The following is a 25,856-nucleotide window of genomic DNA, read 5'->3' on the forward strand; positions in this document are numbered from 1 at the left end:
GCATCATACCATAACTGAGTTTTTAAGGATCCAACGGCTTTCTTTAAGGGAGATAAGGATAAATCCAGTAAAATCCATTGGCTCTCTTGGAAGTAACTTTGTTATTCAAAAGATTCTAGAAGTCTACGCTTTCGGAATCCTCACCTTCACAATAGAGCTTTGCTTTCTAAGGTGGCATGAAGGCTATTCCATGATCCTAATTCTACATGAACCCGATTTATGTAGCATATTTATTAACCAGGGGAAGACTTATTAATAGTAGAATTGGGAAATCAACCATCATGAGCTTGGCATAGCATCTTAGAAGGTCAGAAAGTTTTGAAGGCATGTCTTCTCTAGAGAGTGGGGGTGGGTGATAAAATTAGTATTTGAGAGGATTGAAGGATTCCCTTGTTACCGCAGTTCATACTACAACAGACCAAACCACAGGGGTGTTCTTTGATGTGGGTAGTAGAACTGATTGATTAGCAAAACTGTACTTGGAATAGAGAGATTATAACAAACACATTTAGCCTAGTTGAATGTGATGCAATCCTTAGTGTCCCTCTCTTTGATTCCCAAGGAAGATAACATTATTTGGGGAATATCTACAGACAGACACTTCACAACTAAGTTATTATATCATCTTTTGTGCAATTTTCAGAGGGAGAGGGAGACAGCAGAGGCTTCATCTTCTCATGTTAATTCCTGGAATAGCACTCCGGATTCAGTTTGGAGGAAGATTTGACATTATCACACATTGCCAAAGATTAAGAATATCTTTTGGAGAGCATGTGCAAAGGGACTAGCTATGGGTTTCAAGTGCAAGACAAAGGTGGAAGGTTGTTGTCCAAGATGTGGAGAGGGACACAACACAAATCGACAAAGAAGAGGATGCTTGTAGTGGTAAAGAATGCTGATGAAGAAATGAATCCATGCTTTTGGAGGAAGGGTGGCCCAGTCTGTCATGCCACACGGACTTGGAAACTCTTTCTCCAATATTTATTGATGATTGCAGTGCTGATGGCAGTGGGTAAGGAAGACGATACAGTCCATCCTTAATCAGTCGGCAATGTTCAGACCTCTCTAGCTTCTGAGAATTTTTGCAAGCTCATGCACCACAGAATTCCGCTAGTACAAGCGGTATTTTATCTAGGCCTCCAGAGACTAGCCAAACATGGATAACCCTCCTTGTTCTTTCTATAAACATGGACACAGGCTTTGGTTTGTGATCAAAAGAATTGAGGTCTAGGTGTGGTGATTCGTGATAACTCTGGGAAACCATGCTTATCAAAGTCAGAGCCAGCCTCTTTTGAAAACATTCTATTAGGGGAGGCAATGGCAATCCAAAGTGGCCTTTGGAAGCTCTATAGAACAATGTGAAATTCTTGCTTGTGGAAACAGATTGCTAAGACCTCTACACTTATGTTACGTGCATCTAATGATATTCCAGTTTTAGTGCAGCCTTTTTGTAGAGGATATTCTACATCCAACCACTTATTTTGTTGAGTAGATTTGAGAAAAATTTTAAGGAGTCCATGGTTGTTGGAGACTTGTAACTCTGAAACTATTAGCTTCTCATGTTCTGATGAATCAAATTGGTTTTTACCCAAATTTTTTTTTTCTCAAGCGTGCAAACTTATTTCCTTCTCTCATTAGCATCTTCTTTTAAGGAGAATCCATAATGAAAGCTTAGTGTGAGGCTCACTGCGATTTTAGTAGCAAAGTTCATCTGGTATGTAATCATGCAAGCCCTTCTGAAGTTTACTGAATCATAGTGGATCACCCATTACAAAATATCATAGGACCAACCTCTCTCAACTATAAAGCACATGTGAAGCTTTCCTTTACCGTCTCGATGGTTCATGTATTACACCCAATCCAAACAAAGAATGATCCTTTCCAAAGCATTACAGTGAGACGACAACACAATTATACTTCAGAAAACAATAACAAAGATTCCCGAGTATAGCAGGTACAATGCATAACTAAATAGGCACATGAGAAAGGAAACTGGAGCTGAGATTTAAAAAGGGGGGAAAAACTAGACCGAGAAAATAAATATGGGAATAACTAGGACAGAAAGCACTGAATGTCCAATAGATATCAACAATAACAACTATATTACATTACAGATGCATGCCGAACTAAGCGCCATTCTTACTGGTCCATGGCTTTATAACACCCACAACGATGACAGCCACAATGATTAGAAGGATAATAATAGCTATGCACATCCATTTCCGAGAATTCCTCTGTAGCTTTTTTGCCTTTTGGAGCACTGTATTTCCTGATTGCACGTGGTCGACAGCAGTTGAAACCTGTGGGGGAAAAAGCCCAGATCAGAATATGAAATGAAAGGTTTATAAAGGGGAATCCAAAATGTATTCAAGACTGGTCTTAAACACAAATAAGTTAATATCTAGGTTCCATATTTGGACATCTTCAATGGAACCACTTGCATAATTCATAACAGATGAAACTTTTGGACAGTGGCTGAGTTCTGAAAATGCTTCAATTGGAAACCCTAAAGATGAGGGAAGAAGAGAAACACCTTTTCATGCCAATTTTTGGTGCTGGAGAACTTCTAGGTAGGGCCAAACCAGTTCAAGGTCACAGACATATAAGGCTTTATTACATTAAAAACAAAGGCCCGTAACCATCTAACACCAAAACATGGCCTACTCTAGGTACAACGTAAATTTGTTGCTCAAGGGTGTGATGTTTGTTTTGTGCCTGAAGGCTCGAGCAAAAGAGAACTACAGTACGTGATTACAGTCACAGACCTCCCTCCACTCCCAGATTCCATGAGGATGTAGCAAAGACAGGTTTGGTATCATTCATCCATGGAAGATTTGAGAATCAAAGGAGGGTTCAGTACCTGTGTCTCAATGTTGTCCAACAAGTCGCCTTGTGCTTCCACCAACACTGCCATATCTAGGAAAATCTGCACACAGATATACCAACAGAGAATCAGAATTACTACAACTGAAGAGCATCACTCACTTATTATCCAACAGTCTTGGTTAGGAGTCTTTGAAGTCATCATTTCCTACAGAAGATAAAAGTGGAAAATAAAAATGATATTTATACATTAACTAAAGGGAGGCTACATACACAGAATCATAGGATGCCCCTCTTAGTTAGGGGTGGGGGTGCCCAGGTTCAAGTGGTGTCTTCAAGCACAACAAGAACCCATTTTAAATATGGGAAAAGATTCACCCCCCAAAAAAAAGGGAAAAGCATGGGTGAACTTCCCGGAAGGATGCCCCTCTTAGTTAGGGGTGGGGGTGCCCAGGTTCAAGTGGTGTCTTCTAGCACAACAAGAACCCATTTTAAATATGGGAAAAGATTCACCCCCCAAAAAAAAGGGAAAAGCATGGGTGAACTTCCTGGAAGGGGGGCTTTATCCTGTTTAGGAGGTCTTAAAAGATAACCTTAGTCCCCTTTCTTTCCAGAGCCCTCATTGGCTGAAGCTTCTTCCAGATTCCATTGAGGTTCCTATAATATATGGTTATGGCAATGATGTGGCAGTGTACATTGACATGCAGATAGGGGTTGCCTACAAATTTATTAGGCAATGGACTTGGGACTTTATCAGTTGCATTAAGGTAATGCTGTTTGCTAAATGGTAGGAGTAACCATGACACAATTGACAAGTCAATAGCTCCATCTTTTGTGTTAACCCAAAAAAAAAAAAGGACTAGGATTTCTTTTGGGGATATGTAACCAGAGGGGTTTATTGACAATAAATAGCTACGGTACAGAGTTGGCAGACATCATCCTCCATGAAAAAGGAAACTGGCCTTGAGCCGAGAGGAGCCAACCCTTTTTCGTGAAGTACAAAAATTGCCATGGCCTCCTCATCTGGACTGTGAGACCATCAAACGATGAGTCCCCAAAAAGTGTGGGCATATGCCCAAAGACGATGTCTTTGGGATTTTTCAACATTTTCATGCTAAAGTTGAAAGGGAAAGAGGAAATCCTTTGAAGTGTATTCGCCCCTATAGAGTAAGGGTTGGTGGGGAATATACTTCGAAGCAGTTTAAAAAAAAAATTGATAGTTATTGCATAAGACATGAGAAGACTATTCCTAATACACCTCAGCACAATGGTGTAGCAGAAAGGATGAATCGTACTATCGTGGACAAAATTAGATGTATGCTCTCACTATTGTGATCCATACTCTCTTTCGAGGGCTTAGGCATTGTCCATCCAAGACTTGAAGTGGCTATGTAAACCAATTTCTTAAAAGTGAAATCATCCCTTCAATAAGTGCTCATAAGAAGCATGAAAGAAAATCGTCATATCCTTTGCCATTTTGATAAACTTACTCTTAGAATGCTTAGCTTTTATTGTGATTGTGAACCAACATCAGTCCCTCTCCATGTGCATACGTGCTTCTATTTGGAATACATAACCCAATTACATAAATTGTACCAAACAATCTTTCCTAACTTCTCCTATTTCAACCCTGATGACACATTCTCTCCAAAATTCTTTTGGATCCTTCAAGGTTCCTGAAAAATATGTTCATCATAAGAGCTTCAATGCACTTGAATCCAAATACATAATCACAGTAAGATTAGCTAATGGGGCAATCATAGGAGGATATGGAAGACCCACTGATGCAGGTTCATCATAGAAATTGGCTTATTTCTTTAGAAATAGGCTTAGGGTCGGGTTATATACATGTTGGGCCTTTATTCCCAAGGGTTTTCTATGTATTAGGCCACTTGAGCCTAAACTAGGGGTATATAGGTTGCATACGGGATTAGCCCAATACTTAGTTAATTTTTATATTTTTTAATTGAACCGGTTCAAATTGGTTGCATCCAATTGGTTCAATTTAAGTAATCATGTGACTTGGTTGAGTGATCATGTGACAACTTAAGTGGTCATGTGATGTAAGTTGGGCTGGATTAGGACTCTATAAGTCCAGCCATGTTTTGAGTCCATTTCCTTTAGTATTCTAGTTTCCTAGTCAGTTTAAGTTACCTAATAGGTTAGGGATAGGGTTAGGCCTTTCCTTTTTAGTGTCTAAGTCTATTTTTAAGTCTTCTATATAAGTTTGTAAGGGAGGCCAGCATTGAATACAAATTTGATTAATAAAAAATATTGTTTTGTTGTTGTCTTTGCTGCTGCTGCTTCTCTCTTCAGAGACTGTCTTGTGTGTCATATCAAGACCCTCCCTTGTGAGTAATATCAAGGTTGAAGGACTGGAATCCCCAGTGACTCCTTGCATCTTGTAGATTGGGAGGTCCTTTCGTAGCTTTTCTTCAATCTGCTACTGTTGGAGATCAGTGTTAATTCAAATAAGTAGTTTTATAATTTTGCAAATTCGTTCCTCTTCTTAATCCTCCACATAACCCTAATCGATTCCCATAACCCTAGCCTCACTCTAAAATCTGTCCAACCTTATCCCTCCACTCGATCTCAGTTGCAACCCAATCTGTCCATCAAAAACCTAAATCCAATTCTGCCTTAAATTGCAGAATTTCGTAACTCATCCAAGCCCTAACTTCTTTATACCAAAATAACCCCCTAGACCTGCCCATTAATACCCTATGAACCCCTTTCCCAAAATCCACCCCTAACCCCTAGATCCTGAAAACACTCCATTTTTACAAGACCTCTAACCCGAAACCCTAGATTTCCAACTTCATCCAAATCAATCCAAACCTACACCAATAGATTCCTAAAAACCTGCACATCATTACCAAATAAAACCCTAGCTCGAACCCTAATTTTGCCCTAATTAACCTAACCTGTCTCAATTGGCCAGCCTTGTTTGGTGATCCTATTACCCTGGTTCCTAGTGGGACTACTCCTACCTAGGACTACATTAAATTGGTATCAAAGCTATGGTGGAGGGAAGCTCCAACCAAGCCTCGAAAGACCCACCTCCCTTTGTTTTTAAGACCCGAGTTCGTCTACCCAATGGGAGCACAACCGTATTAATTGTTGATGAGAGGCGACGTAACAACATTATTTCACAATCCGTGGTGGATATGTTGTCCCAGTCAAGAGAGATTTGCATCATGCCTACAGGTCAAGTATTTGTTGAATTTGAGTGTTCCTCATATTCTGACGGTGCTTGGTGTAAGCCGGTACCATCTCCAAGGAGCGTTATCACAGTAGGTTGTAATTGGTTGGACGAGCGACAAGGTTGGATTGAACCTGAAAACAACTCGTGTGTCCTACCTGATCGACACCGTTTATACCATTTGTTTACTCTAAAAGGGTTACAACCAAAGGTGACCTCATCGACTGTATAGCCACAGGGACTGTAGAACATGTCAACTCAAACGCAAGTGGCATCGACTGTGTTTGAAGTTTCACCAATGGCGGATGTACCAACAGAAGATTCTACTAAGGCAATTTGTGTCGAAGAGATTCAACAACCAATAGCTAAAGAAATTCAAATAGACCAAGCTGCACTAGTAGTTGAGATCATAATTGAGAAGCTCGGCCATCAAATTGATGTGGAGGTCCAAAACACAATTGTAGAAGATTCTACTGAAGAGGTATAAATTGAAGAGAACAAAGTAGACAAAGCTGAAACAGTAGAAGATGAAAAGTTCATTAAGAGCATTCCAAAGGAAAACAATGACCTTCAAGATGCTGTTCTTGAAGAGGTGGAGCTTGTGTCTCATACATTAGATGAAAAGGTTGCTAACACTGAAGGCTCTATGGACGAGACATTGACAGTTGCTACTGATTCAAAGAAAAAACACATAGAGTTTGTAATGTAGTCCTAGATAGGTAGGAGACCTACTAGGAGCCAGACAACAGGATCAATCGCAAAAGGGGTTACTGGTTCGAATGGACAGCACTAGGACTTAGGTTAATTCTAGGGCTTAGGATGGGAATTTGGGAAAGGGGTTTATAGGGTATTAATGGGCTGGTTTAGGGAGTCAATATAGTATAAGAATATTAGGGTTTGGAAGGGTTCTAAAATTCTGCAGTTGGGCAGACTCGAGTTGTAGGTTTTCTAGGTTCAATGGAGTGGGGGAATGGAGGTGTTACAGTGGAGACTAAGGGCTAGGGTTAAGGTCGAGTGTGGGGAATGATGTGGGGAATGCAGGCTGGAAGTAGGGTTCGAAAGTGAAGGCTAGATCTGGAGTTATGGGGGAGTCCTAGTGGAGATAGGAATGCAGGTTTAATGGAGAAATTAGGGTTGATGGATGGAGGGGGGTATGGATTAGGTTAGAGGATGAAGAGGGGAAGGATATATGCAGGAAATTAAAACTACTTATTGGTTTGATCTCCTTCAAAGGCAGCAGCAGCAGCTTGAAGAAACTCGATTGAATAAGAAGAAGGACCTCCCGATCTACAAGATGCAAGGAGTCGATCGGAATCCACCAATTCCTTCACCTTGATATTACCCACAAGGTAGCCTTGATATTACTCACAAGGTGCACCCTACAGAGCAGAGCAGCAGCTATGGCAGCAAACAAAAGCTTTTTCATTAATTAAATTCGTATGTAATGCTGGCATCCCTTACAAACTTATATAGAAGACTCAAAAATAGACTTAGACACTAAAAAGGAATGGCCTAACCCTATCCCTAACCTATTAGGTAACTTAAACCAACTAGGAAACTAAAATACTAAAAGAAATACACTCAAAACATGGCTGGACTTATAGAGTCCTAATCCAGCCCAACTTACATCACATGACCACTTAAGTTGTCACATGACCACTTAACCAAGTCACATGATCACTTAAATTGAACCAATTGGATGCAACCAATTTGAACCGGTTCAATTAAAAAACATAAAAATAAACTAAGTATTGGGTTAATCCCGTATGCAACCTATATACCCCTAGTTTAGGCTCATTAAAGTGGCCTAATACATAGAAAACCCTTGGGAACAAAGGCCCAACATGTATATAACCCAACCCTAGGCCTATTTCTAAAGAAATAAGCCAATTTCTATGATGAACCTGCATCAGTTTGTTATGCCACCATGGTTCTTCGAAGAGCAAGCTCCACGCATTGAAGACTTTATCCCCAATGTTCCTGCCTCATCGGAATTTTGTTTGGGGATGGTCAAACCTGCTGATCACATGTTGATATACCCCCCCCCCCCCCCATCACTGCAAAATTCGAGGACGAATTTTTTTAAGTTGGGGAGAGTTGATGCAGATTCATCATAGAAATTGGCTGATTTCTTTAGAAATAGGCCTAGGGTTGAGTTATATACATGTTGGGCCTTTGTTCCCAAGGGTTTTCTATGTATTTGGCCACTTTAATGAGCCTAAACTAGGGGTATATAGGTTGCATACGAGATTAGCCCAATACTTAGTTTATTTTTATATTTTTTAATTGAACCGGTTCAAATTGGTTGCATCCAATTGGTTCAATTTAAGTGATCATGTGACTTGGTTAACCGGTCATGTGACAACTTAAGTGGTCATGTGATGTAAGTTGGGCTGGATTAGGACTCTATAAGTCCAGCCATATTTTGAGTCTATTTCCTTTAGTATTCTAGTTTCCTAGTCAGTTAAAGTTACCTAATAGGTTAGGGATAGGGTTAGGCCTTTCCTTTTTAGTGTCTAAGTCTATTTTTGAGTCTTCCATATAAATTTGTAAGGGAGGCCAGCATTGAATACGAATTTGATTAATAAAAAATATTGTTTTGCTGCTGTCTTTGCTACTGCTGTTGCTTCTCTCTTCAGAGACTGTCTTGTGTGTCATATCAAGACCCCCCCTTGTGCGTAATATCAAGGTTGAAGGACTGGAATCCCCAGTGACTCCCTGCATCTTATAGATCGGGAGGTCCTCTCTTAGCTTTTCTTCAATCTGCTACTGTTGGAGATCAGTGTTAATTCAAGTAAGTAGTTTTATAATTCTGCAAATTCATTCCTCTTCTTAATCCTCCACTTAACCCTAATCGATTCCCATAACCCTAGCATCACTCTAAAATCTGTCCAGCCTTATCCCTCCACTCGATCTCAGTTGCAGCCTAATCTGTCCATCAAAACCCTAAATCCAATTCTGCCCTAAATTGCAGAATTTCGTAACTCATCCAAACCCTAACTTCTTTATACCAATTCTGCCCATTAATACCCTATAAACCCTTTTCCCAAAATCCACCCCTAAACCCTAGATCCTGAAAACACTCCATTTTTACAATGCCTCTAACCCGAAACCTTAGATTTCCAACTTCATGCAAATCAATCCAAACCTACACCAATAGACTCCTAAAAACCTACACATCATTACCAAATAAAACCCTAGCTCGAAACCCTAACCCTAACCGTAATTTTTCCCTAATTAGCCTAAGCTGTCCCAATTGGCCAGCCTTGTTTGGTGATCCTATTACCCTGGTTCCTAGTGGGACTACTCCCAAGAGATTATTGTGGTGAGATCAGCAGATGGCACAATAGGTAATTTACTTATGGAGACTTTCTTTTCTTTTTTGGGGAGGCGGGGGGGGGGGGGGGCGCATTCTGTTGATACACATAATCCAGGTCCCCGGCATTGGTGGTGACTTCAGAAATCAGAAATGATGAAGGGACTATTTTCTTGTTTTCTCAAACCTATTGGTACATCAGATTCAGTAACGGATGATATTAGTACGTTGTTTATTAAGGGCATGAAGATTCCCATCTCCAATCGTGGCTGACCGCTTCTGGTTATGCTATCAGGACTCAGGAGGAAAAAAAAAAGGGTTGGCTGAACAATATTACAGAAGGAGACTCAAACCATGGTAGTTAGATGGAAGCAAGACGCTTCTGGTGGAGCTTGGGGATACATTCACCTGATCAGGCAAGTTAGGTCTGCAGGTTTAACGAATTTTTTCTCTAGTGGAGAATGCATTATGCCAATTAATGTTGCGTACATTTGCCCCTCCCAGACCTGCAGTAGCAGGAGCCTTGTGCACTGGGGGTGCTCTTTATGAAATATGTCGGGGCTAGGTGTTTGACAAAAACTCTTCCACTGGTGGTGTTGTACACTATGTACTGTACTATTCTTTTAACAATAAAACCCCTTTGTTTATAAGGGAATCCATGGTCAGGTACCTAGTTCTGCCATGTGACAAAGAAGGGGCGAAAATTTGCACAGGTGGATCCCAAGGTCCACTTCTCACAAAAAGTTTTAACACAAATGGAGGTGGCCACATGGCAAAACAAACCATTGACAAATCCAGGACTACACAGAGGATGCATGGAACTACCAGGGGATGCACGGACATGTAGAGAGTGTATGTGGGGGTGCATGGATATGTATGGGAGGTTATATGATTGAATTTGGGTCTGAAATTTGACTTGTTGCCAATCCAAACTGTTCCCTATGTAACGAAACCAAGGATCTGAAACTAGTACCTGCCAAGAGAGAGGAGAGAGGATGTGTTGAACCACGATAGGCTCAGCTTATCTATCGTGGACTGCTTATAAGGTATTTATAATAGCAAACAAATAAAGAGTTGTAAACCTTGTACAAGACTAGGACCAAATCAGACTTAAACAAGGGAACTAAAACTAACAGCTAAGACTAACTACTACATCACAAGAAAGACACTCCCCCTATCGTGAGTAGTCTTTAACAGTCCCACTCAAGCTGCAGTATACATATCTATCAAAAACTCCAGCTGAGAACAACAAAAACAGATACTAAAAGCAGCACCAGTCTTGAACATAAAAAGAGTAATCATAGATGCTAGTGAGCACAAGAAAACTTCATTCTGGTAAGCAATATCAACTCAAGCACACCAATCACCAGCAGCAATAGTAGAGAAAAATTGTGTTGAATAAATCCAACCAGTAACGAACAAAATACATGATAGAGAACACCAATCCCAATCCAAAATATCATATCAGCAACACCAAGATCATAAGCTCTTCTCAAGGAAAGCAATAGTAAATAGTAATTTTCACAAAGAAGATGGATACAAGTGCAAATATCAATGCACTCATGAGCCTCAAATGGAGGTCACAGATAAAAATTGCTGCATGGGTTGCTACGAACTAGGTAAAAATGCAATACACGTTATTGCGAACCAAGTAACAGCATCAGGTTGCTAAATACCAAGTAACAGCATTAGGTTACTAGGGACCAAGTAGCAACATCAGGTTAGTGGTGACCAAGTTGCAGCATCAAGTTGTTGGAGACTAAATAACTCAATATCGGGTTGTTGGAGACCAAGAAACTCAGCATAAGGTTCCTGGAACCAGACAGCATAAGATTGTTGGAGACCAAATAACTCAGCATAAGGTTGCTGGGAACCAGATAGCATAAGGTTGGTGTGAACCAGACAACATAAAGTTGTTGTGGGCGAGAAAAATTGCATTATTGATGAATACCACAAATAACTCTCTTCCTAGGTAAAATTGTTGTCGAGGATACGAACAAAATTGCATTATTGATGAATACCACAAATGACTCTCTTCATAGGTAAAATTGTTGTCGAGGACACGAACAAATAAATAATAATAATCTTCAATTGATGACTTAAGTGAGCAAATAATAATCAATCTACCCTCATGTGTAGCATTACACATGGATAAATAATGCAGAGGATGCAATAAAGAACAACCCACCGTCATGTGGTAACAATAACCAGCATCACGAAGGATGAGCATCACATAAATCCCATAATCAAGAGCAGCCGCAAAACTAATATCCAGTCTCCAATAAAATAATCTTAAATCTCCCTCACTGTGGCAAATAAAATATCAGATAGGCCAGATTTAAACAAATCTGAGCAAATAAGCTCCAAGAACAGGAATAGTAATCATCACGCCATGCAAGTACCAATTTTCAAAAAATTGTAACCCCAAACTGATGTGATCTAGGGGGTCCAAGACCATAAATTGGGTCCTATGGGCCCACAAATGGTAATAGAAACTCAATTACAATGAAGAAATGGAAATTTGGTAATTAACCATATTGTTCAAGGGGCACCTTGGGTAGATAAGAGAAACGGAACGGCAGAACTGCAATTAACCAGAAATTTTCAAGGGACTGTAGGTAAATAAAAAAGCAATGGGACATGAAGGGAATTAGTATTTATTTTTTGGGGATAGACTTGGCAATAACACAAAATAAGAGTTAAGGCTGAATAAGGCATGAAGGAGGGGTTACAAGAGAAGATCTTGCCTCTGAGTTCGGTCACAAGAGATCATGTTTTCTGCCGTGAGACTGGACCCGGGCTAGAGGTCTTGTTTCTCTGAGGCTGCCTTCGGATTGCCTTGTTGGACCTTTGCTTTTTGGTTTGTTTAGTGAGTAGTTTTTGTGTGAGCTCTTGCCTTTGAGTTTGCTCGCCCTTGCCGTTTTGGTGGGTGTTGTATTTGGTTCGCGCTTGTTCCCTCCCCTCTCCTTTCTCTCCTTTGGTAATGAAATTATTTTATTCATCCAAAAAAAAAAAGACATGAAGGAGGGGTATTTATAAAAAGAGGGCTGAAATAAAGCAAAGAATAAAGGAGAAATCATGGATAATAGTTATCGTCTTCAACCACAATTATCAGTAGCAAGGCGGAGAAAACCAGCACGGTTTCTCCACAATATTTGGTTGTCTTCAACCTCAATTCCGGTAACTAGGAGTGGTAACCAAGGAAGGGTTTTTTACCGAGGCAAAAAGCTCTGGTGAATCAACACCAGAAAATCATTATCAGCAATCGACTTCAACGATAGCAGCAAATCTCGTTGAACTCCAGCAAGAATATGAACCTTTGAAGAACCAATCAGCACCAGAAAATAGCAAATTGATCAATTCAGCAGATTAAACAAGGGGGTATGAGTTTGAACACTCCCTGGATGATAGAGGTCAGCAGCAAATCGATAGCATCTTGGGTTTACAACAGCAAGGAAATCGCAACTTGCGATAGCAGACAAACAGCAAAATAGAGCAGAAAATAAATATGGGTGGAGCACAACATTAGTTCTTCAGTAGTAAATAAATCTTCAGCAAACCATCAGTAGTAATTATAAAATCAGAGGTGGAAAACTGGAAAAAAATCAGCAATATAGTAACATAGATCAAGAACTCGCGAGATCTCGGTTTTTGAAGGGGTCGAGACAAGACTTAATACGAGTTCTAAAGGTGCAATATCGGTCGAGATCTCGGGTAACTCAAGATCTCGGGATCTCGGGTCGACCCAGATCTCGACCCATCTTATCCTTTAAAAGTATTGTAACTCGATAGAACTCGAGATGTCTCGATCGAGTTCTGTCTAGAACCTCTTTTCTTCCCCTGTGAAGGCTGTGAGCTCATTTTACCTCCGGATTTCAACGTACAATCTGCCAGAGAGTTGATTCAGCTACACAATTGAAGGATTCAGCTACAAAATTGAAGGATTCAATCAAATTTTATGTGATGATAGTTGTAACATTATTAAACAGTTTGATGTATCACTTTAACATTTCTAATGCTTATTTAAGTTGTTTTACATTAATTGAATGTTTTGATTGCTTTCTATTACTAAATTATGTGTAGAGTAGGGTATTTTAGTACGTCGTCGCCTACCACCTTAGGGTCCGAAGTGAAACTCCTATTTGGACTTTGTTTTTGCAAAATCTAATAGTGCCATTGTGCTTAAATGGCCTAAAATAGGCTTAGTACCAAGTATCATACTGTTAGCAAAACCGTGGGTTAGAAAGAGAGAATTAGAGAATACAATGATTTAGATTCATTGATAGGTAAGCCCTTACAAAGAGACTGAAATAGACATAATTACCCCTAACTAGCTGACTCAATAAGAGCAGCAATCTAATCCTAATAACTTCAAAACTAAGCAAGCCCAAAAGGACCCGAATAACCCCCACGGTATTCTGGATTACATATTCCAACACTCCCCCTCAAACTGGATTATACAAATAAGTAAAGAAAGAAGATCCAGCTTGAACTAATAAGAAAAAAAAACTCCAATATTCAAACACTCCCCCTCCAGTTGGAGCATATAAGACATTAATGCCCAACTTGAACAAAATGGGAAGAAACAGAGTTGCAGCAGAGTCCAGCTTGACAGATGAATGAAGCTCCCAAATAAACCTTCAAGAACTTGAAATAATTGATCTCCAAAACCTATGCAGACTTGATCAGCAAACTTTCACCAATCTTCAATAGCTGTCCAGTGATGAATCTCAGATTGTCACAGTGACATAAAATCTTGAAGTGTAGAACTAGGGCAGCAAGCAGCGGAATAAACTGAATCAGGCAGCAGAAATAATCAATCCAACTATAAATCCTCATATAGGTAGGCAACAAATCCTCAAGTAGACAGGCAACAACCAAATATCTTCAATACTTTAATACTTCAATCTCCCCCTTACGGCAAACTCAACCCAATAACAAAGGATACCCCAATGGCAACAGTGGAAACACTGATCTTCTATGTTTTGCACTAAGTGTTCCTGCAAGTTCTGCTTCTGCAATGTCTACAGGTGCACTATACATAATCTCTCCCTCACGTGTAGTAGTACACATGGACATAACAGAGATGATGTATGAGATAGTGAAAAAATATAACCCTCCAGAGTTCTCCAAAGGTGCTATGAGTAATGGAAAAAAGGAAGTAATGGCAAAGTAGATTATACCATAAACTTCCAAAGAGGTTATTGGTAAATGCCAAAGGTAAGGTACGGGAGATGGGTAAAGAAAAAAAGCAGTGGGATAAAGAACCGGGGACAAAAACAACGCAACACAGTAATCTTCAACCTTCTTCAATCGATCAAACTAACTCCAAAACAGCAATCTCCAATGATCAGATCTGAATTAAATAATAAAAAAAAAAGTGTCTGATTTGTTATAAGGAGAAGGCACCATTCTTCAAAACTTGATCGATCTTCACACAAGGAAGAACCAGTGTGCTAAATTCCAATCTATAAACTCCCATATGCTTAATAGAACTGATGAAGAAATCTGGGAAAAATTGATGTAATAAGCTTCTAGAAAACTTGGATCAGTCTTGAGTTAGTGAACAATGCTAGGATCAAGCTCTCACAGTAAACTGGATATAAACTTGTAGAAAAGCTTCACACAACTGAATAGATTCGTAGTCGCAACCAATAAGCATGGGACACACTGTTGTAATCCCAAATAAAAACCAATCTCCAGGGTAGTAGATCCAACTCTTCAACAGTGTGAAAGAAATTTGATCTCCAACAGTAGGATACTCAATCTCAAGAACAGGGCAGCAGTATTTCACATAAAGGCAGCAGTAACAGGTTAACCAATCATGCTTACAAAAGCCAATCAATAGAACCAGCAAGGTATGTAGTAAAGCTCAATAGAACCAGCAAATATAAGATAATAACTCAGCAGATCCAATAGTAAGTCATGCAGCCAGCCACATAGGAACTAGAAAATAAATAGGTTGATAGTTGGTGAAATCGAGCCATAAGAGTGAAACCTGAATTTTTTCAAAAAAATCTCCAAGAATGATGTTGTAATTTGGGTTGAATACTCCTTTGATGTTGATAAAAGTCCCCTCAAAAAATCAACAAGATAGGACATCCCTTCCCTAAGATCGATTAGAGTCAGGGTTTTTACAAAACCCTGAGAGTTGAGATCGATTGTAGGGAAGGGGGCTTCAAAAAATTGATGATGACTGGTCAAAGTGATGATGTCTTGGCATAGATGCTGTCCACAACTGCTTGAATGGATCTCCAATACGAACACCCAATCTCTTGTAGGGTTTGAGACTTGATCAAGTGGGAGAAACACCAAAAAGTGCAGAAAAAATAGGGCAACAGCTATCTTGTGTAAAAGAACTTCTTCAAGCCATGAATAATTGAAGTAAATTGCCTCTCTTGATAGTAGAAACACCTCTAAAAAACTCCAGAAGCAGTAGGTCACCCTAATCCAAAAAATCGATTAATGTCAGGGTTTTGGAAAACCCTGAAAAAATAGAGATTGATTGGGGTAGGGGTCTTCTAGAAAACTTGGATAGGTGCAAGATTAAGGCCGAGTGGTCCTAGTAATGGAAGTAATCAGCCCTCCAAAAATCAGCAAAAGCTAAAACCTGTAACCCTAAACTCGATTGGAGTTAGGGTTTTGTCAGGGTTTTTAGCAGGCAATCAAATTAGAAGGTTAAGGAAGCTTTGCCGTAAAAACTAATCCAGCCATCAGAAAGGGTCCAAACTTAGGTCGAGTGGAGCTTATAGTAGTAGAAAATCACCCCTAAAAAATCAGCTGCAACTGAAAGGAGGACCCCAAAAAATCGATGGAGTCAGGGTTTTGAAAAAACCCTGATGAAGGAGATCGATTGGGGTCAATCAAGGCTAGAGAATAAAAAGGAGAGGGGAGTAGATGGAAGAAGGTAGATACGTGTTGGGAATGGTTGCATAGGAAGCTCCAACAATGGAGGATCAGCCTTCATGAGTGAGAGAAATCTGATCTTCAAAAATTTCTGGAAATCTCCAATATCGCAGTGGTAGTTTCAGCAGCTATCGATTAGAAACAATTGTAACGGGGCAGCAACTAAATCATTGGATGCTTTAATTACCTCATTAGTGCTGTCCCCTTACAAGGATGAGAAGAAGAAAAAACAGAAGGAGAAGCTGGGAAAGAAAGAGAGGAGGGAGAAGTCGATTGAAGAAAAAAGGGTTTTTTTTTCTTTCTAACCTAGATCAGACCTACTCTGATACCATGTTAGCAGAACTGTGGGTTAGAAAGAGAGAATTAGAGAATAGAATGACTTAAATTCATTGACAAGTAAGCCAGGGGAAGGTTACAAAGGGACTGAAATAGACATAATTACCCCTAACTAGCTGATTCAATAAGAGCAGCAATCTAATCCTAATAACTTAACAACTAAGCAAGCCCAAAAGGACCAGAATACCCCCATGGTATTCTGGATTACGTATTCCAACACAGACCCAAACTAAGTCTAAAACCCACCGAAACCAGGTTTCGAGTTGGGAAAAAAAAAAGGCACCAACTCGACCGAGATCTCGAGATATCTCAAGACAACTCGGTTTTTCCCAGGGTCAAGTTTCAAGTTTTAGTACCATGTATGGTAAAGAGGCAGATCTTCTTCTCAGCTCAACATGAAACTCTAGTTCACCAGCAAGATTCAGCAACTGATGAAGTGAATCAGCAGAAGCGTTATACGAAATTGATAAGCAACATCAGACTCAACAAAACCCTAGTACCATGTAGCAGGTATGATCTTCATCAGTATATGAAAAAAAAAAAACGAAACCCTAGTTCTTCTATCAACTAGGGTTTCACACACCTCAAACCAGGAACCTAGAATGACTCTCACAACGGCTATCACGGAGATAGCAAGTACTGGTTACAGCTCTAATACCATGTAACGACATCAAAGATCTGAAACCAGTACCTGCAAAGAGAGAGGGTGCATTCTGTATTGAACCACGATTAGACTCAGCTTATCTATCGTGGACTGCCTATAATGTATTTATAATAGCAAACAAATAAAGAGTTGAAAACCTTGTACAAGACTAAGACCAAATCAGACTAAAACAAGGAAACTAAAACTAACAATTAAGATTAACTACTACATCATGATAGGGACACACCCCCTATCGTGAGTAGTCTTTAACACCCTAGATACTCCAATGGTTGAATTTGCCACGTCATTCTTCCATGTGGCAAAACTAAGTGTCTCGACCATGGACTCTCTTATTTGGCATGTCAACCAGGGAAACTTTTGCTTATAATACTCATGCTCTGTTGTATTGATACAGATTGCAATGATTTCCTGGTTAGGAACCTAGAACCTAATGAATGAAGCACATACTTGAAACATTGTCTTAGAAAATAGAAAATTAAACCTGAAAGATTTTAGAAACTCAAGTTTCTATACTTGAAAAAAGCAACCAAAAAATTTTAGATATCAATGCACATAAATGATGAAGTACCTGCTGCAGCTCAAGAAGTTTCCTCTCCAGTTCTCTTACTGCATCATGGCGTTCTTGTATTTCTGCCACAGTGTCCATTATCTGTCAAAACGGAAAGATTGCTTTGTTGATCAGGATTTAGAGGTGAGATTAGAGAAATTAGAAGAGGTAAAATGCACCGAGTATGAACATGAATAATATAAAGGCAAAAGACCCTTCATGGCAATGTAGATGGCCCCTTTTACACAAGACCTAGCTCTGCGACATAGCAGATTGGGTGGGCCCAATTATGGACAAATAGAGCTTGGTCCCTGATCATATATCATTTTTCAGCCCAAAAATAGTCAAGAGGCAGAAAAGGCTTCTAAAAATCCAGGAAATGATAGAACAAAGTACTAGTAGGAGTACGCTACATGGACATACATGGTGATGCATGCCAATAATGGTGGGCTAATGGTTGAATGAGTCTAAATTTGACATGTGGCTTATCCAGACTGTCCCATGTCTATCCAATAGTTCAAAATTGCCACATCATCCTGATACCTGGAAAAATTAGGGGTTTCATGGAGAGAAGCCTCTCGATACTAGACCGTGTAAAGGAAAAAGTCATTGTAAAACCATGCAGAAGAGTTTGCTTGAACATCCTTTGAAATAGTAATATTTGATTTCTACCTATATATATGAAATGAAAATAAACAACAAGAAGAAAGGGAAAGGGGCAAACCTGGCCACGGCCTTGTTCTTGGATAGCTTTCTGAAATATTTGTTCGCTATCTCCAGTCTCTATTAGCCGGTCAATTGTCTGTACATAATCAATAATCAAAACATACATTACATATATACACATTAGAAATTTTATGAGGGAAAAGTTAGATAGCATAGACCACCAGGAGAAATTTTATGAGGGAAAAGTTAATCTCACCTCTTCATCAGCTCTTTTACCAGTTACTGATCATTACACAAAAAAAAAAACAGATCAGGACAGTTAACCGCATAATGATAACAATCCACAATGTTAAATTGCAAAGACCCATTCATTCTTATTATAGCCTGGGAGAATATACACCTGTAAAAACTCTTCTCTCAACAACCTCCCGATTCTCTTGATGAATGTTTTCTCTTAGAGTCTGCAAAAATTTTAACGATTCTGAGACAAATTACGCAAAGAATAAGAAGAGGAAGAAAGATTTTTTTTTTGAGTGGTGGTGTTGAAGGGGGGTAGCTGCGGGAAGAGAACTGAAAAAACACAGTACCTGAAATTCAGACATCTTGTCTTTAAACTTCTTTTTCAAGGCACTGCAGTCAAATATAAGGTTAATTAAGACTGCCGGTCATCAAATTTTGCCTAAACTATGCATGTACATGCCAATAATGGAGAACTCAGGAAAATGGATAATTGAATAAATTATATAAAAATAAGTTTTATTATACTGATTATTATTAACATACAAAGCATACCTTGATTAAAAATATACACTCAAAATTGGAACTATACCAATTTATCAAAGAATAAATAAATAAATAAATGGAACTATACAAAGCTATAGACAGATAATGAAGTTAACAAGAATAAATGGATTTTATTAAAACTTTGGGTTAATGAGAATGTTAGAATAACAACCGTGGGAGTATTTTGAGCAAAAGTAGAATTGTAATTAGGGCTGTGACACTGTTCACGTGAACAGTGACGATAAACAGTGTTGAGTTTGATGTCAAGAAGGAGAAGTGCTTTTTTGCTCAACAAGAAGTCTTGTTCCTTGGACATGATCAAGGGAGGGACCATTTGCATGGACAATGTGAAGGTGAAGGCCATAGAGGAATGGGATCCCCCATCATCAAAGGTATATGAGTTAAGATCTTTTCCTCAGGAAAATGGATAATTAAATAAATTATATAAAAATAAGTTTTATTATACTGATTATTATTAACATACAAAGCATACCTTGATTAAAAATATACACTCAAAATTGGAACTATACCAATTTATCAAAGAATAAATAAATGGAACTATACAAAGCTATAGACAGATAATGAAGTTAACAAGAATAAATGGATTTTATTTAGAACTTTGGGTTAATGAGAATGTCAGAATAACAACCGTGGGAGTATTTTGAGCAAGGGTAGAATTGTAATTAGGGCTGTGACACTGTTCACGTGAACAGTGACGGTGAACAGTGTTGGGTCAATTCTATAATTTTTCTCTCCCCTCTTCTATTATAAATAAAGGGGCTTGGATGTTCATTAACACATCCAAGCATTGAGCTCTATTCTTTCCTGTTAACAAGGCATCAGAGCAGGTTTGAGTGTGGGTTCAAATCCCTCTTCTTTTTCTCCCATTGTTTTCCCTAAGTTTTTCTCTCATCTTTCTCTTTCTCTGGTTTCTTCCATTATTACAGGGCAGCACTAATGAGGTGATTCATGGATCTAGTTGCTGCCCCTCAATACCTCATTCATTGATGACCTAATTCAAGATCGATAGCAGCTGTGCCACTTCCAACCTGCGTTTTTTGAAGCTTCACCTTGGGGCCTGCTTCCTTCTCTATCAGTGAGGATCAATTCTCTTTTTTCTTAGTAGATCAAGAACAATAGGGATTTCTTGGACAAGCTACTATTTTTCAGCCTCTTCCCTTCATCAATATCAGCCAAATTTTTGGGTTTTGGGAGGATCGATCTTACTCTCCTCTCATCATCTGCAGCCACCATTTGGAGGAGTGTCTCCTATTACCAGCAAGAGCACTCGATCCCTGTTTCGGCTGGTTCCCACAGTTGAGTGTGAAGATCTTGTTCTTTTTTGGCTTGGTTCTCTTCTATTGTGCCCTAATGTCTGACGACACTTCTACTGTTACTTCTGGCCTTGATGGACAGCCATGACAAGAGTATCTTCCATTTGCTTCCTCCATCAAACTTAATAGAATTAATTACCTGATGTGGTCCAAGTCTACATATCTCACTATTGTTGATTGTGGTCTCACTGGACATATCATTGGCACTGCCGAGAAACCATCTACCGCTGGTCCTCTTCAGGATCGATGGATCTCCAATGACTCTCAAGTCAAGTCTTTTTTACTTAACTCCATGCAACCAGATCTGGCCAATGGTTACTTGCTACTCGAAACTGCTACTCAGATTTGGATGGCTCTGAAGGAAACTTATGGACAGGTTGGAAACGATGCCCAGGTTTATGAACTCCGCAAGAAGATTCATGACACTACTCAGAAAGACCTTTCCATCTCTAAGTATTATGCTGTCCTTCGTAGTCTATGGCAACAACTGGACCATTACTCAGATTATCAGCCCACTAATGCAACCGATATTGTTGCATATCGCAAGCATGTTGACAAGATTCGGGTTTATGACTTCCTGGCTGGTTTGAATGTTGAATATGACCAAATTCGAGTTCAGGTTTTGGGCAGAGTTCCATTCCCTACCTTGGAGCAGTCCTATGCTTTAGTTCTTTCTGAAGAAAATTGTAGGGCAGCCATGCTACATACTCCAATCACTGACCGATCTGCTCTACAGACTGCTGCCACTGCTGCTCCCATATCTATTGCTCCTACTGCTCCTAGTGATTCTTCCAAAGGGATTGTGAGATGTGAACACTGCAATAAACCCTATCACACCAAAGCCACTTGCTGGAAGCTTCATCGTAAGCAAGCTGATTTTGAGGCCAAGCGTGCTTCTCGTGGGAAATCGAAAAACAAAGCCAATCATACCGAGACTATTCCCATGGCTCCTTCTACTGACACTGGTCTCTCCCAGGATGAACTTCAGGCATTCCGTCGTATGTCGTAGGCTTCTGTTGCATCTACTACATCAACTCCTACCAATCAATCCGCCACTTCAGGTTCCCATTTTGTCCACTCAGGTAGTCCATTTGCTGGTCATTGTGCATCAGTAGTCTCCACCCCTTGGATCATAGACTGTGGTGCCACTGATCATATGACTGGATCCTCTAGCCTCTTTTATCGCTATTTACCCACTTCTAGGAAAGACAAAGTTCGGGTGGTTGATGGTTCTCTCTCCTCTATCTCTGGGAAAGGCTCTATCAGTTGCTCTCTATCTCTTAATCCTCTGTTTACATATACTTAATTTTACTACTAACCTTCTGTCCATTAGTAGTCTTACTCGTGACTTGAACTGTAAAGTGACTTTTTTTTTCCTTCCCACTGCATTTTTCAGGATCTGGCAACTGGGGCGACGATTGGATGGAGTAAAGTGCATGGTGGATTGTATCTGCTCGATGATGGTCGTCCTTCTTCATCACCAACACCATCTCCCCTTCATCAAACTTCATTGGTCTCTTCTGAACTTCAGCAATGGCATAATCGATTAGGTCACCCTCCTTTAGGAATTTTATCTCATTAATTTCCAGCATTAGTTAAACAATGTAATAAGGATGACCTTTTTGTGAGGCTTATGTTCTGGCCAAACAGACTTGTTCAACTTATTCTATTTCTAATAAAAGAAGTCTTTCCCTTTTTAATCTGGTTCATACTAATGTGTGGGGTCCTAGTCGAAAACCTTTTATTTCTAGCCATCGTTTGTTTCCTTTATTGATTGCCACTCTAGGAGTACCTGGGTGTATTTGATGCATAATAAAAGTGATGTTTTCTCATGTTTTCAGCATTTTCATAAATTGGTTCAAACCCAATTCAATGCCACTCAAAGTTTTGAGGAGTAACAATGGCAAAGAGTATATGGAAGGTCAGTTCCAAAACTACCTTGTTGCCCATAGGATCCTCCACCAGACCAGTTGTGTGGATACCCCTGCCCAGAATGGAGTGGCTAAAAGAAAAAATCGCCACCTCTTAGAGGTAGCTCGGGTACTTATGCTTGCCCGTTATGTTCCTCCCCAATATTGGGGGGATGTTCTTCTTACTGCAGCATACCTTATTAACAGGCTGCCTACCCGAGTCCTTGACTCTTGTACCCCTGCTGCCCTTTTAAATGGCTCCTCAACCTTTATAGTTCCACCTAAAGTTTTTGGTTGTGTTTGTTATGTTAGGGATACTCGGTCCCTTAGTAAACTTGAACCCTATGGCCTTCGATGCATTTTCTTGGGCTATTCTCCCTCCCAGAAGGGTTATAAATGTTAACCATCGACCCAACCGTCGTACCATGGTGAGTTTGGATATCATTTTCCATAAAACCCTTTCCTATTATCCCACCACACCTCTTCAGGGGGAGAATTCCAGTGAAGAGGTGTTGACTCTTGAGGCCCCTCTCCCTCTTGATGCTCTTGTGTATAACCAGCTTGAACCCACTCATGTCCCTCACATACCATCTAATGAAGAGGATTCCGCACAAGGGGAGACCTCAAATACTAGTAATGACATAGTTCCTGTTCAGGGGGAGCTTACTTCAATCCAGAAGAAAACCATTGGAGAACTTCAGAAGAGAATTAATGACTCAAATCTCAAAACATATCAGAGAGGATGTTCCAAATACAAGTAGCTTCCATCCACTACAGCACTAATACCCATTTAGCTGCCGACTCAGGATCAGGATCATCTCTGACTTTAGGTAAAATCCCTTCTCCTGAGTTACCTATTGCTCGTCGCAAAGATACTAGGACTTGTACTCAGCATCCTATATCTCATGTTGTCTCCTATAATTCCCTTTCTCCATCCTTCCGTGCTTTTGTTTCTTCCTTTTCTTCTGTTTGTATTCCCCAGAATTGGAATGAAGCTCTTGCAGATGGAAAGTGGAAGGTAGCAATGATGTAAGAAATGAGAACCTTACAAAAAAATGATACATGGGATCTTGTGGTTCTTCCTCTAGGGAAAAGACCAGTTGGATGTAAATGGGTGTTTGTGGTGAAACAGAAGGTTGATGGCACTGTGGATCGATATAAGGCACGGTTGGTGGCAAAGGGGTTCACTCAGACATTTGGGATTGACTACCAGGAGATCTTTGCACCTGTTACTAAACTAAACACTGCCAGAGTGTTACTATCTTGTGTGGTAAATCTGGGATGGGATTTACAACAGTTGGATGTGAAGAATGCCTTCCTCCATGGAGAGCTTGAAGAGGAGGTATATATGGACATTCCACCTAGGTTCTCATGTGACAAAACCAGCAGCAAGACATGTAAGTTGAAGCATGTTTTATATAGGCTAAAGCAATCACCTCGTGCCTGGTTTGGAAGATTTCATAAGGCTATGGTTTCTGTGGGATATAAGCAGAGTAATGCTGATCATACTCTATTTATCAAAAGGAATGGTGATAAAGTAACCATTCTCATAGTCTATATAGATGATATGGTGGTGACAGGGAATGATGGTGATGAGATCAACAAGTTGAAGACTTTCCTTGGCTGTGAATTTGAAATAAAGGATCTGGGAATGTTGAAGTACTTTCTAGGGATAGAGGTTGCACGATCTTCAAAGGACATCTTTCTTTCTCAAACAAAGTATATCCTATATCTATTATCTAAAACCGGGATGTTAGGGTGTCACCCTACTGATACACCTATGGAGGCTACTACAAGACTCAAGGAAAAAGCGAGTAAACCTGTTGCCAAAGGTTGTTACTAGTGGCTAGTAGCATGGTACTAAATCTCGTTTCGTTTCGGTGTTTCGGTTTGACCGAAATTTCCGAGATACCGAAATTTCATCGAAATCTCGGTCGAAATATGGTATTTTTTTGTGGGTGTAAAATGCAAAAAATAACCAAGATTTCCGAAATTTTCGAAACGAGATGACCGAAATTTCATCGAAATTTCCGAAGTATTTGAAATATTGCATTTTTTCATATCGGACTTGCGTTTCGTTTCGGACAAGTCGAGATACTCGAAATATTCGATATCTCGACCGAAATTTCGCGAGTTTTAGTACTATGGCTAGTAGGGAAACTTATTTACCTCTCTCTCACACAGCGCCAGACATAGTCATTGTCGTGAGTTTGGTAAGTCAGTTCATGCATGATCCTTATTCCTCTCATATGGATGTTGTTCTTCGTTATTTGAAGTCAAACCTGAGAAAAGGAATTCTCTTATCTCCTCATGACCATCTACGAGTTGAAGCATATATTGATGCTAATTGGGTTGGATCTTCTGATAGAAAGTCCATATCTGGTTATTGCTCCTTTGTAGGTGGAAATCTTGTCACTTGGCGTAGCAAGAAACAGTACGTGGTAGAAAGGTCTAATGCTGAAGCAGAATTCCATGCTATGGCACAAGGCATTTGTGAGCTTTTATGGCTTAGAGGTTTATTACAAGATCTTGGTGTTCATGTCCGTCTCTCTATGATGTTTTATTGTGACAACAAGGCTAGCATTAGCATTACTCACAATCCAGTTCAGCATGATCGTACCAAGCATGTGGAGGTTGATAGGCATTTCATCAAAGAGAAGCTGGAAGAAGGACTGATCTGTGTTCCTTTTGTGACGTCGTTGATCAATTGGCTAATGTGTTCACCAAAGGGTTGAGTGGGAAAGTCTTTCATCCTATTTTAGTCAAGTTGGGCATGTTTGATATTTATGCTCCAACTTGAGGGGGAGTGTTAGAATAATAACTGTGGGAGTGTTTTGAGCAAGGGTAGAATTGTAATTAGGGCTGTGATAATGTTCACGCGGATGGTTTTGTGAACAGTGATGGTGAATAGTGTTGGGTCAATTCTGTAATTTTTCTCTCCCATCTTCTATTATAAGTAAAGGGGCTTGGATGTTCATTAACACATCCAAGCATTGGGCTCTATTCTTTCCTGTTAACAAAGAACAACTAGCATATTATTGCAATAACTACTCCAATTAGCAGACATAGCTTAGCGTAATGCCGAAAACAGAATCCAGTCGCTCCCCCTTTCCCCATTTGGTCAGTTGAACTTTCATGGTCAAAAAGCAAAAATAAAAGAAAAGGAATATTTTATGAATGGTTATAATCATTTGATTGGATTGATAATCGGATAAAGAATTCTCTAGTAGGAGAATCCCATTAATTAGATCTCTGATTTGTTTGTCACGTGTTTGTGTATACCAATTAGTCTCAGATGATACTATGGTAGTTTACGCAGGCTCTAGTGCTTTTGCAGGACTCCATACAAGATGGGTCTTGTAGAGAATA

At 39.7% G+C, this 25,856-nt stretch overlaps 1 protein-coding gene across 1 annotated transcript in view; it reads right to left on the minus strand.

The window, feature by feature from the left end:
* Positions 1-2,031: 2,031 nt before the first annotated feature.
* LOC122652635 (syntaxin-132-like) overlaps positions 2,032-25,856 on the minus strand; it is a 42,164-nt gene continuing 18,339 nt past the window's right edge. The window contains exons 7-13 of the mRNA XM_043846427.1: positions 19,048-19,090; positions 18,861-18,921; positions 18,717-18,742; positions 18,519-18,596; positions 17,816-17,896; positions 2,861-2,926; positions 2,032-2,300 (exon numbers count right to left, since the gene is read on the minus strand). Coding sequence (XP_043702362.1) covers positions 2,127-2,300; positions 2,861-2,926; positions 17,816-17,896; positions 18,519-18,596; positions 18,717-18,742; positions 18,861-18,921; positions 19,048-19,090 — 529 coding nt within the window. The 3' untranslated portion in view covers positions 2,032-2,126. The remainder of the gene's footprint in view (positions 2,301-2,860; positions 2,927-17,815; positions 17,897-18,518; positions 18,597-18,716; positions 18,743-18,860; positions 18,922-19,047; positions 19,091-25,856) is intronic.

The sequence above is a fragment of the Telopea speciosissima genome, chromosome 2 (assembly GCF_018873765.1).
Source record: "Telopea speciosissima isolate NSW1024214 ecotype Mountain lineage chromosome 2, Tspe_v1, whole genome shotgun sequence".
Lineage (NCBI taxonomy): Eukaryota > Viridiplantae > Streptophyta > Magnoliopsida > Proteales > Proteaceae > Telopea > Telopea speciosissima.